The sequence below is a fragment of the Anopheles merus genome, chromosome 2R (assembly GCF_017562075.2).
Source record: "Anopheles merus strain MAF chromosome 2R, AmerM5.1, whole genome shotgun sequence".
NCBI lineage: Eukaryota > Metazoa > Arthropoda > Insecta > Diptera > Culicidae > Anopheles > Anopheles merus.
The window spans coordinates 37,075,129-37,087,794 of NC_054082.1; the positions used below are offsets into that span (position 1 = coordinate 37,075,129).

The following is a 12,666-nucleotide window of genomic DNA, read 5'->3' on the forward strand; positions in this document are numbered from 1 at the left end:
GCAGTATAAATCAAATCTTCGTTAAAAATACGAAATTTTGACACAACTTTCGTTAAAATGGATACGCTCAACTCCTTCATGAAAATCAGCCGGCCCTTTGGATATAATCACCTATTTTCTTGATTTTGCTACAACGTGCCGTGTTTTGTTCTGGTTCATATTTGCTCCTTGTAGCTTGGTAAATCTGTTCCACCCTCTTGACAGTGCATTCGTGCAGTAAAAGGTGAGGTAAACATGCATCCGGCGGTGTGTTGGTGGCGCCGCATTGCTTGGCGCGGAGCCTGCGCCCTTCCTTCTGGTACATTCCCCGATGCAATCCGACCCCGTTCGCACCAGCAAAGCTTTCCTCCTAACTCAACGTCAACACGTTGTCATTCTTCGTTTTTTGCGGCAACGGACGTGCAGCGTTTTTGCGGCGGTCATCTTTCCAGTGTTGGCGACAGCAAATTGGTACCTTCAGCTTCGCTTTCGCGTGTCGGGCAGCTTTCGGGGCGAGAATTTTCCAGCAGCAATAAAGCAACGCACAAAATGACGGCCAGCAAGTACCAGATTGCGGAACGTGGCACTCCCAACTCCACCGACTACCGGGTTTATTTCAGTGAGTATTGCAGAACCCAGCAGAACCACGCTCATGCACTTTCACTTCCATCGTAGAGCCGGGAGGAAACAATCGATTTTGTCAATTAAGTGCATGTGGGTAGTGGGTGCATTTTTTACGTACGTTTAACCGGAACCCCGCGCTACATACCGAGGAGAGACGATGTGAAATTGCATAACCTATAAATAGCCCCGTGTCCGTGCTTTTGGCGGTTCGTGAAACTCCGCTGACCCTAACATCGGCGTCCGAGAACTTGACTCACCGCTAACCGCAGTGGACAAGAATTAACATTCGCGGAAGTGTTCGTGACCTTCTGGGTAGAGTGTGGCGGCTTTAGCTTATCGCCTGATAAGCGTGAGCGAGAGGATTGGCTGATGTTTAGAAACGGGTACGGCGGCGAGAATAGCGCACGGACTTGTCTAGGAATCGATTGGTGAACTTGGACCACGGGCGACGGAACCCTTTGCTTGATATCTGGTTGCGATTAGAACTTTCAACTCTTATCGTACTGCAGCAGCAGGCGCTGCGTTTCCTTAAGTAATGAATCTCGATAGGGATCTCTTGGCGACGTCGATAGTGATAGACAATTTAATTGCTTTACGATGGACGTACACGCGACTCGCGTTTTCAATTGCGTTTGTAATCATGCTGTGTTTGTGTGTGCGTTTTTTCCTTTGTTTTTTTATTTGCAGAGAACGAAAACGGACAGTCCATTTCACCTCTGCATGACATTCCACTGTACGCGAACGATGAGCGAACCGTGTACAACATGGTGGTGGAGGTGCCCCGCTGGACAAACGCCAAGATGGAAATCAGCTTGGGCGAGGGCCTGAACCCGATCAAGCAGGACGTGAAGAAGGGCAAGCTGCGGTTCGTCGCCAACTGCTTCCCGCACCACGGCTACATCTGGAACTACGGTGCGTTCCCGCAGACCTGGGAGAACCCGGACCACCTGGACGCGGACACCGGCTGCAAGGGCGATAACGATCCCATCGATGTGCTCGAGATTGGCTCGCGCATTGCGAAGCGGGGCGAGGTGCTGCAGGTGAAAATACTCGGCACGATCGCACTGATCGACGAGGGCGAAACGGACTGGAAGATTATCACGATCAACGTGAACGACCCGCTGGCCGATCAGGTGAACGATATCGGCGACGTGGAGACGGTGTTCCCCGGGCTGCTGCGCGCCTCGGTCGAGTGGTTCAAGATCTACAAGATCCCGGACGGCAAGCCGGAGAATCAGTTCGCGTTCAACGGCGACGCGAAGGATGCCGCATTCGCTACCAAGACGGTCGCTGAGACGCACCGGTTTTGGCAGCAGCTGGTTAACAAGGAGGTTGACAACAATGGCATTTCATGGTAAGCGGAAGCGGGAAAACCGGCGTAAGCTAATTTGTAACGTAGTGAACAATGTTTTTAAATTACACTGTTGTATTGCAGCCTAAACACGACCGTCGACGGTTCGCCGTATCTGGTGGCTAATGATGCAGCAGATGAGGTGTTTGCCAAGAGTGCGACCGGTGGTAATCCCGAGCCCGTCAGTGAAGCACGTAAGTAGCCTTTTCTGTTTATATGGTAGTGTTTGCACACTTGCAGCCAATAGCTGAGTGAAGATAGCTGTATAGCAGTGTTGAAGCGCACAAGGCATTAGTATTGTTAATAGCACAGAAAGGTCGTCTCTCCGCATGCCATACATTTAGTACATCTGTAGATTTTGCTAACACTTGTTTCTTTTTGTTTTTTTTTCTATTTCACATTTTCTTCTCTTCTTTTGCTTTGTGGTATAGTTCACAAATGGCACTTCGGGTCGGAAAATAGCTATTCAAAGCTGTAAGAACCGGTGTGTTGTAGCTAGTTTTCTCCCGGCAATGCAGAACGTGCTCTAGATGTTAGTTAAATAATAGCTCTTGATGGTGGTTGTGTATGTTTAAAGTATCAATAAAGTGTGCATGCTTTCATGCTTCGTGCTGCTTGTAACATAATTAACGCTGTATGATGAGAAATATGCATCTCGTATGTGCGGGTTTTAGTGAATAGAAGATGATACCATTTTTTGCATTTTTCCACAGTTGACAAATGGCACTACATTACGCTGAAGTAAACGATCGAGAACGTTTGGAGCGTTGAAGACAACTGCACACATTCGATTGTAGGTGGAGATGTTGTTTTAATACCTTCGTAAAGTGGAAGCTAGCGAGATTTTTTAAATTAAATATTCTTCAGTACAGCAGTCTAAAGCCCACAGTTAATGTGGTAGGTGTTATATTTATTTATTGTAAACTGCACACGATAAAACATTTGCTCGCAGCGATTCGATTCGGAAAAGGTAGATGCATTTAATAAAAGTGAAATTAACTGAAGGATCCATTATGTGGATGTTTTTTTGTGTTTTCTTCATCTTGCTGTTAAGGTTGAGAACTATTAGTTGTAGGGTAAGGTAGGTAAAGACGAACACTAGGGGTAAGATGGGCACTTCTCATAAATGCATGAAAAAGATAATTTTCGAATAGTTCAACAACGTAGCATCCACACTGAAAGTAAAACAACTCAGTTGAGAACATTTTTGGCATAAAATGTTCAAAATTGGTTAAATTCACGATCAAAACAAGTTTTCAATCGTGCGTACCCTTGTGGATCTAGTTTGACTAGTGCGGATCTTAAGCTCTGTAACTTGCATTGTTCATAATTTCGGAAATTTTATTGCATGAGTGAGTTGTCGTGATTATTAAGCAAACAACAGGTGAAAGAACGGGAGTGAAAGCAATATCATTATTTTTTTTTTCGGTGGTTTATGAATGAACTCTGACACCAGAGCGGGAAAGACGGACACTCTGTCGTAGGGAAAGATGGACACCGATTTTAGTTATATATTTTACTTCCTATATCAATTGGTGATGAACAGATTTCATCAAACACTTTTAACAAGGGTATTCCGAAGATATAAATCATCCAGCAACAATAGAAAGTATTGAAATAAGCGAGAAATGAAACACCAATTGGTATGGCGTCGGATGAGAGTTTATATGGTATTACAAAGATCTAAAGTTTACTTATAATAATACTAATAAATAGTTAATTTAAATAGACTTGGTGAAAAAGTGGCCTTGAACTATTTGACCAAGTCCATTAAACGTGGTAGGGTCGTGGACTTAAGTAATTTCCTGCAGGAAAGGTCTGTTGTTCTGTAAGCTGGATCAACTCCGATGGTAGTGCCCAATATTTCAAAAATGCCATGAATTCTGCATTCAACGATATGTTAAAGGCGGTGCTTACAATTCCTAATTTCACGGCTGAATGAATCGTCGTTGAAATTGGTCAAGAATTGGTTTCTGTACGTACCGGGACATGGAAATCAATGGGATATGTTAAAATACTATAAACCTCTTCAATTCCCAACGTTTTCTACAGGTTATATCGGGGAAACCTGATATGGAAAAGATGGACACCATGAAGGGATCCATCTTCCCCTTCATGGTGTCTATCTTTCTCATATGAGGTTTCTCCGAACATTTCACAACTGCACGAAACAAAGCAAGTTTTAATTTCATTTTCTGATAAAACATGAGTTTCAGATAATGTATGCACATTTTATTAATATATTCGCAGATTTTTAACTTGTATTATGAAGCACTTCGACTTCTCTTAGCTAAATGTATGATTTCTCATATGCTGGTGACTGAATAGATGTTACTTGTAAATCAAACAGGTATTGATCAAAAGAACAATGTTATGAATAACTCGTTAGATGAGTACGTATACTTATGATGGTATTCATCCACATTTACATTCCCTCGATAGTAGTTTCATCTCGTCAATGAACGGCCCAAAATCTTGTTGTTAATAATAGTTCTAGTGTTGGTATTCGAATAAATTCAGTCTGTTTGTGTCCAGGCACATTGGAAATATATTTGAATTGAAAAATGTGGCAAAAGATAGTTAACTTCCTCGGAACAGAAACACAATTGCAAGTGCACCGGTTAGTAATACATATGTCTTATCAGTAATTTTTAAAAATCATTCAACTTATTTCCTAAAAAACAGTTAAACTGACGCCAGCATGACACAAACTGAAGCGTTTCGGCCAGAATTTGAAGCGTTAAGCATCACTTCATCCTTGGCACGTTACAAATCCTTGTGTCATGGAATGTCATGGTGGAGCGTGTCTGGTCGGAATGGTCCCGATTGCGCAAACTCATCCCATACTGCTAACGAACCGTTTGGCACGGGAGAGGCAAGGACACACGGGTAATGGTGGTTGCTACATACCCTACATGGCCTATTGAACGAAGAAGGACAGCAAAGCTGTTGGGTTAATCCGTCGGTCCGACGGTGGCACACTTTTCAATCGTACTCGTGCTTTTCATCGTATCGGAAGTGTACGTCGACGGTAACTGTGCGCGTCTGTGAAGCACCCGTGCTCTTCGGATCAATTACGCAGCGCGCGCGCGTGTGTGTGTCTGTGTGCGCTTATAATTGGTGTGTGTGTGTATGTATGTGGAAAGCGTAAGTGTGCTGTATGGTGTAAATCATTTCCTTTTTAATAAATCATCCACTTTCATCCACGGCTCCTTCCGCAGGCCATCGTGTGTTGGTGAACACTACGGTGTGTGAATATTGCATAGCCGTTTCATCAAAACAGAGACCGAGCGTGATTAGAAAAAGAGAGCTTCTTTGCGAGCGTGCTTTATAGCTCAGCCGATCCAAGTGTGCGTGGAAAACAGCAAAGGAGCAGAGTGTGTTGTGTGTGTGTGTGTGCGCGAGAGTAAAGGAAGAAAGCGCTGAAGGTCTTGCTTCATCTCAGCAGGCGTGTGCATCACGGTGCGCATTAGTAGACGGGAGCGTGTTTGTGAAGCGTGTCATTCTACCTGCCAGACCGGAGTGTTTGCATATACCACACGGGTTGAGTTTTTGGTGCATCGGCATCAAACCACAAAGGCAAAGGGAGTATATTGGTGCGCTCTTGTGTGTGTGCGTGCGTGTGACTTGATAGGCTCGTTAGTGTACAACGGTCTCCGGTTCTTTGCCGCAACAGGGCCAACGGCGGTATCGGTACAGCGTCGCAGCAATCCGAAGCAAGATGCATAAGCTGTGGTTTACCTTTACGGTGTTTCTCGTGCTGGCCACGATTGGCTCGTACGCGGTCGATGCCAAGAAGAAGCTGCTCAACAACAAGTACGGCGACGGTGACTTTGAGTTCATCGATGAGGTAAGTCGTTTTCATAACCTTTTTTTTGTTTTAGTTACCAATTTTAAAACAATTTAAAATGAGTCATTATAGGAAGCGATAAATACGGCCAGCGATGATTAAAAATTAAAATCCAAATCCAATTGTCTCGAGTGACAATTATTGACCACTTTTGTGCACGGCGCGCAGAACATGCAAACATGGTAATTCGATTTAAAGTTAGTCACTAATTGAACCGCGCATCATTTTGACAAGGCAATTTAGTTCGATTAACGCGATACCCCTACTGGCGGTTCGCAATTCCCCGGCGAATAGCACATTCCACGCCCAGGGCTCCGATTATTATGCATTTATTTACATAATCAATGGAGGCGCCCAGTACGCCAACAGAGCTGCTGAAAATACGCGGCCTGGAACTGCTGGCCTAGATGGAGCCGAATTTAAATTTTAACTTAAAACTTAACGCAGCATGAGCACTTTCGCAGTTGATGAAATTTCAGGTATGAAATACGAAACTTTTACTGTCGGTAGTGACGAGCACACACACATTCCGGGAAGGATGTTGTGCCGTAATAAGCAGAGCAAACATTATTCTCCTACCCCTATTAAAGTCACACTGCTTCCAAACTATACATGGATGGTATCGTATTTCTAGCTTAAAGACTAGGTACCTGCCATGGCCGAAGCCCACCTCTACGACCCGTTGGTCCAGTAAGAGACCGAGTTGGATTTGTGCAACAGGATCACCACGCATCGGCGGACAAAGATTGCGGGGTTATCTCAATTACCGTGCACACTAACCACACTCTCTGCCACGAATGCTCGAGAAGCCCATTTTACCACCGCCGCAACAAGAAACAAAACAACAAAAAAGCGAAATCGCACGTTTCAGTTGCCCTGTTACGCGTCCCAATCCCCAGCCGCGCGTTGTCCGTTACGCTTCGCTGAACCGTGCAGAGGTGCCGGGTGTGCACGGACATGTGTGTACCGTGTACATGCACAATCTGCCCGCCTCACTATCGAACCGGAACACGGTCCCGCACACACACACACACATACATCCAGACCCACACAAAAGGCGTACAAATGGTTTAATTAAGTTACGCGACAAATATGTTTCCAGATGGCTTTTGGCCTCCGGTCCGATACTGCGAAGCACTTGCTGGTGGTGCAGGGCCGTTCTTCTCTTTCGTTGTGGTGCGGTTAAGGTGTTACGAAAGCTTCCCGGGTCTGGTGGCTGGTTGCGACTGGAGCTAATAAGATGAGCCACGAGGACAAAACGACCAGACACACGTCCACTTAACGCGCTGAGCGATTGAAAACTTCTCGTGGTAAAAGCGAGTTCAACTCCTACTTGCTGCTGCGACTACTTTGCCCCCTTCATTTTCTTGCAGTTTCCCCGGAAGGGAAAGAAAGGAACCGAAAGCTTGCTCGCGCACAATATGCTCCTGACCAGCAGGGCGACGGAACGGTTGGCAACGGAACGATGGACGTGGAAGCGATGGCAAACCATTGAAATTAATTAGCATGTCATAAGCTGGTCGTTATAGTGCAGTAAACTCACACCCCGCGACCCGACGACGAGGACCCGAGGATTATTATTCGTCCGTATTCACACAAGACGATCCAACCTGTCAAGCCCTTGTCGAGCGACTGCGCTACTGTTGCCGTTGAAACGATGTACTTCCGGCGATGCTGCACTATTCACAATGGATCCGGGACGCCTAACGACCAGCCCGAAACCGGAAGATGCACACGATAATGAGCATTTGATCTGCCGTTTTCACTGCATCATGACGGACGCTTGCTGCCTGCATTTGGTGGCTGTTCGCTCATCTCCCTCAGTTGCAAACATGGGGTGGTGCTGCGTTGATTCCACACTATATACATACGGTGGTGTCATCATCACACGTCAGCTGATACACTATCGTAACGCAAGTAGTGGGCAAGTGAAGACATCACTCGTAGCAAACGATCGTCCGTAATGCTTACCTTAAGCGGAACAGCACAAGCACAAGTTAAATTACGAAAGAGATGTAACATTCACGGAACGAACGAAAGCTCGTTTGGGTACAAAACCATCGATTGAGCCGATCGAACCCCCCGGGGCTGTGTAAATCAAAATGGAAAAACGAATTTCTCCCAGCAAGGCCACCGCAGAACCGATGGGGCGGGAGAATGGGGCGGAAAGTGGTTGTGAAAATTCAATCCAACACGACGGAAAACGTTAAATGGAAATGGATTATGCTGCGCTAAGCTGCGAGTCTTTCGGAGTCACCTCCTCCTCCGTTCCCTGCCTGCCAGGGACGACTACCAGTCTCCCATCGCATCTCACAACGGTTTACGCTTTTTGATCCACCGTGGCTTGAAGGCGCCGTCGAACGTGTAAGCCGCAACACGCGGCCACCCCGAATTTCAAAATTTTACCCGTACTGCTCAAACTGCTACGCCATCGAGGCTGGTCGCATTTTATCGACGATTCGAATCGGTCGGAAATTGATTGTTTGCCGTGCCGATTCGCAAGGCAGGAAACTAAGCTCTCGGCGCCAATGCGAAATGGGAAATGCCCGGTTTGTGAAATCGCTCGGAAGCGTGTAGATCTACATACCGTTTTTTTGTTTTGTTTCTTCTCTCTGCTGCTTCCTTTCCAATATCTCCAATGGAAATCGTGCTCTTGTTTTTTGTTGCTCCACAACCGGGGACTTGCTCTTGATAGCGTTAGGCTTAGTGGTAGCGTTTTGACTGTGCTGGTACGCGGACGGAATGACGAACCCGCACCACCCGTACCACTGCTAGCACCGCCATAGCCTGCTCCGACAAACAAAATGGAAAATAAGCTCTCTCGCACTCGCATTCACTGTTTCTCTAAAGCACACTCCGCAGCATGCAGCGGGAAACGTCTTGAGCAGGCTGTGGCCTCCACAACAAACAACACCCGATACAAGCGCGCTGTGGAGGACGGGGAAATTGAACGGTTCGACAGATTAATTTCACTTTTCCGCCTCTGATTGCTTAACTAGCTGCACGGGAAAGAGAATGGCCAAACGGGACGAAGTAAACGGTTTGTAGCCTATTGGTTTGGACGTTTTTATCCTTCGGGAAATTAAGGCGCCCGGCAATGCGATGTGTGTGGTACGTGGTTGTGTACGTTTGGGACGGTGGTATAGTTTTCGAAAGCACAGACTCCGGCACGAAGATACAAACGTACCCTTAACTCCGTTAAACTAAAACAAACGGCACCCGGGTAGGATTATGTTGGGTAGGTGAATGGATCAATTTGCGCGTGCTTTCTCTCTCTCTCTCTCTCACACACACATACACTCTCTCTATTTAGTGATGGGTAAAGTTGACAAAAATCCGGAGTTGACTCTGACCCGACTCCGGATGGTATGTCCGCTCTGCATTCTTCGGAGTCGTTCGGAATCGTTTGGAATCGTCCGGAATCACCCGGAGTCGTTCGGAGTCGCTCAGAGTTGGAGTCATCCGGAGTCCCCAAGAGTCTGAGTCGTTTGGAGTCGCCCGGAGTCGTGAGGAGTCGTGCGGAATTCCGATTCAAATTCCGATTCCGATTTTGGTCGACTCAAATCGACTCTAGACGACTCTGAATGACTCCGAATCCGATCTACTCCGGACGACTCCAGACGATTCCGAATAACTACGACTCTTAACGACTCTTAACGACTCCGGACGACTCCAAAAGACTCCGACCAAGACGATTACGAACGACTTCGAACGACTACGACTTCGGACGACTCCGACTCAAGTGGTTTCCATTTTGCCGGAGTCGGAATCGGACTAACAATAGTCGGAATTGGATCGGAGTCGCAGGTGCGCTCCAGAGAGCACATCACTATGCGTCTCCATGGTAAGCAATTAGACAGTAGGCAAAGTTTCCTATCAGCTTGAACACGATGTGACGGCTACTGTGCGTGTGTGGTTGTCCGGCTGGTAGAGAAAAGGCTCTCTAATGGGATGAAAGGATTTGCCTACGTACCGAATTAAACATCACAAGTGCGGTCGGACTTTTGGGTTTGTTTTGTCCGTACTCTGATCAGCCTATTCTCGGCCCGGGCCGTTGCAGTGTGTGTGTGTGTGGGTTGTGGTAGTGTTGGGATGATACGGTTTGCGTACATGCAAGCGCCGCATTTGCGGGTGCTTTCTTTATTAGAATGGGGTTTTGCAATAATTCTGAATTGTTATGCTCTGTTTCTGGGGTCCGAAACTATGATTGCATACGAAAAAAGGGATAATTGTTTGTTGGATTCCATTACTGTTCGCGTCTTGTTGGAGGATCTTCCAAGCAGAAGAAGTGCTATCTAAAAAGCGAACTTATGCAAAAAGGATGAATCTAAAGGACACACTAATAGCAAGATAATGTTCTATTTTAAACCTTTTCCATTGGTTTGTTTGGGAGACTCATTTGCATTTGCTAATAATGGGTTAACTTGTTAAAAACATATTTATTCGTGCAACGCTCCAATTTTTCTACCGAATTTTCGTTTCGTTTTATCAAAGAATGTTATTGTAAGCAATGGTCGTTCAAGGCTTTTAATGAACAATTTCAATAACATATCATCATTTTTATGTATCATATTGGGTCCATTTCAGAACGTGTTTGAACATCAAATTTCTACCTTAGTTTGCCAGTTGTTGCGCAAATACATTTCAAATTGTACAACGTTTCATACCCTTTCTTAGCATTTGTAGAGTTGTTCAATTTGAATAACCTCACTATAATGACATGTTACACTGGCATACATGAGGGTGGAATGCAATGCTTGTGGGATTAACTTATGTTATTCTTCTCCTTCTATTTTGCGTTACGATCTACGCGTCATGCCGGCCTATACAGGTCTTTCGAGTCTTGTTATTATTTATGCTTTTTATATTATGATATGTTATTTGTGTACTAAAAGCTTATAAGTTTTCTTAAATCGAGATGTACTGACTTAAATTGTAAAATATGATCGAAAATCAAACACAAATCTATGAAAAAAAAACGTAATCAGCGCCACGATAAGTAGTCTGATTTTGGCATTTTCAATTTATGGTGCAAATGTAAACGTTGAAAGGCAAAACAGCAATTTTTGCCATCAACATGTGTCACTATTATGATTCTATAACAGAAAAAAAAAACCATTTGAACGAAAACTCTAACCAGGTCTAGCAATCAGTTCCGTATTCCAGCGTGTTTCAGAGAGGACTCATTTTTTCCACATTGTTGCTCTTTGGATTGTAACTTCATAAGCTGTCACACTACTAGCTCGATATTTTTGACACTTGCCTTTATAATTCACCATACACGCCGCATTGTGCTTATATTGATTGTAATAACTACCTTAGCCATATTTTTGTTTCTATTTTTCGTTATCAACAAGTACGTATAGCAAAAGACAATCCTCTCGCTGTACTCCAAAATGACCAACCCCCGGGCAGAGAGTAGTCGTGCATGTAGCAAACATCATTTACATCCACACACTTAGTGTCTGGGAGCAAGCATCTAGCAAAATAAAAAAGGGAAAAGCTTACATAATATTTAGCACTTCAATCGGTTCCCTCCCGATCGTTGGCTGTGGCTGTCGCCGAGTCAGCGTACAGCGTCCATACCGTACCCCGGATAGGAAAAAGGAAAGGAAACCCGAAAGAACCAACTGAAACGGTAGAAGCCTGAAATGGCCAGACAGATAAAAAACTTGGGAAAACCCATCGCTGGCGCCTGTCGGGCTGCTACCGGCACAGAACATCTCGCGCATCCCGTAACGTCGTCCATTTTTATTTCCCCGTTTTCTTGTTTATGTTTCCGCCCGACTGCTGGCATTTCTGTGTGTGTGTGTGGCGCTATGGTTGTGGTTCCAACATCCGCCCCAGTCGGAATGTCGTATTCGAAATCGTATTTGCGTTTTGTTGTTTTTCTTACCCCGCTGCTCCAACTGTGACGGCACATTGTCGAGAAAGCTTCGAGTTCGGCAACTGAGGATATGGGTTTGTCTGTTTTTCCCCCACTATTTTTCACGCTTTTTGTATATACGCATGACTCGCGTAAACAACTCGTAACGATTTCATGGAAAATGAAATTGGTTGCTTCGTATCGCACGGGATAGTGCAAATAATAAGCATTATTAATTGTAGACTAACCGGTTGCAATGAACTGATGTTTCGAAAGCGCTGTGTTATAAACAATTTAAATCGTACTGATATTATATCTCGTGCTCGTACATCAAAAGGAGAGACAAACTAACGAGTTCCTAGGAATATCCCACCCCATCTTGCTCCCGTTTCTGCAATAAAATGAGCACTGCAGTGTGTACTGCAACAACAACCACGGGCACTTCGGGGCGGACGACGACGATGACGATGACGACGATTGGCTTATCGCACCCGATGCACTCGAACGATTCTTTCCTTCGCCGAGCGTCATAACCATTTCCTGTACCCAATGGTTGTAGGGTTTGCAAGTTTGCCGAAATAAAAATGAAACCGTCTCGAGTACGCTTCACCTCACTGGGTGCCCCGGTGTGTGTGTCTGCAGCATTCCGGCGGTGTCATTTTTGCTGCGCTCTAAGGTCGTTAGAATGCAGGTCGACGGGAAGTTATTCGCTTTCTCTCTCTCTCTCTTCTTCCCTACTAAACTCCTTCAACTATCGAGCAATCGTGTTCTGCTATACATACTATACTTTTATGTTTCTTTCCACTTTGCCGTGTCCTAATTTAGCATGCTGCAAACACTGCTACGGGATGTTCTAGCGCCAACCGTTTACGATGGTAACAGAAATGCTTTGCTCAGCAACACTTTGCATATATCCACCCCGAAAGTATCGCTGCCTGTGAAGGTGATGGAGTTATAGCATAAGTAGTATTCCCCCCCCCGCCCCCCAGCACCGAT

At 45.4% G+C, this 12,666-nt stretch overlaps 2 protein-coding genes across 10 annotated transcripts in view; both read left to right on the forward strand.

Annotated features, from left to right (window-relative positions):
- The first annotated feature begins 56 nt into the window (after positions 1 to 56).
- LOC121588676 (inorganic pyrophosphatase-like) lies at positions 57 to 2,968 on the forward strand. Of its 3 annotated transcripts, XM_041906891.1 has the most exons (5): positions 57 to 223; positions 406 to 598; positions 1,291 to 1,957; positions 2,039 to 2,148; positions 2,386 to 2,556. In XM_041906891.1, the coding sequence occupies exons 2-5, from the start codon at positions 529 to 531 to the stop codon at positions 2,430 to 2,432; spliced, it is 894 nt and encodes a 297-aa protein (XP_041762825.1). In that variant the 5' UTR covers positions 57 to 223; positions 406 to 528; the 3' UTR covers positions 2,433 to 2,556. The 3 variants fall into 3 exon arrangements, with proteins under 3 accessions (XP_041762825.1, XP_041762824.1, XP_041762823.1); XM_041906890.1 differs by lacking the exons at positions 57 to 223; positions 2,386 to 2,556 and adding an exon at positions 2,668 to 2,968 and having other exon boundaries at positions 230 to 598; XM_041906889.1 differs by lacking the exon at positions 57 to 223 and having other exon boundaries at positions 230 to 598.
- A 1,934-nt stretch (positions 2,969 to 4,902) lies between these two features.
- Positions 4,903 to 12,666, forward strand: part of LOC121589970 (proteoglycan Cow) — an 84,063-nt gene continuing 76,299 nt past the window's right edge. For 2 of the 7 annotated variants that reach the window (XM_041909269.1, XM_041909275.1), the window contains exons 1-2: positions 4,903 to 5,101; positions 5,176 to 5,804. In XM_041909269.1, coding sequence (XP_041765203.1) covers positions 5,676 to 5,804 — 129 coding nt within the window. In that variant the 5' untranslated portion in view covers positions 4,903 to 5,101; positions 5,176 to 5,675. The remainder of the gene's footprint in view (positions 5,102 to 5,175; positions 5,805 to 12,666) is intronic. The other 5 variants (XM_041909271.1, XM_041909270.1, XM_041909272.1 and 2 more) reach the window with 5 other exon arrangements.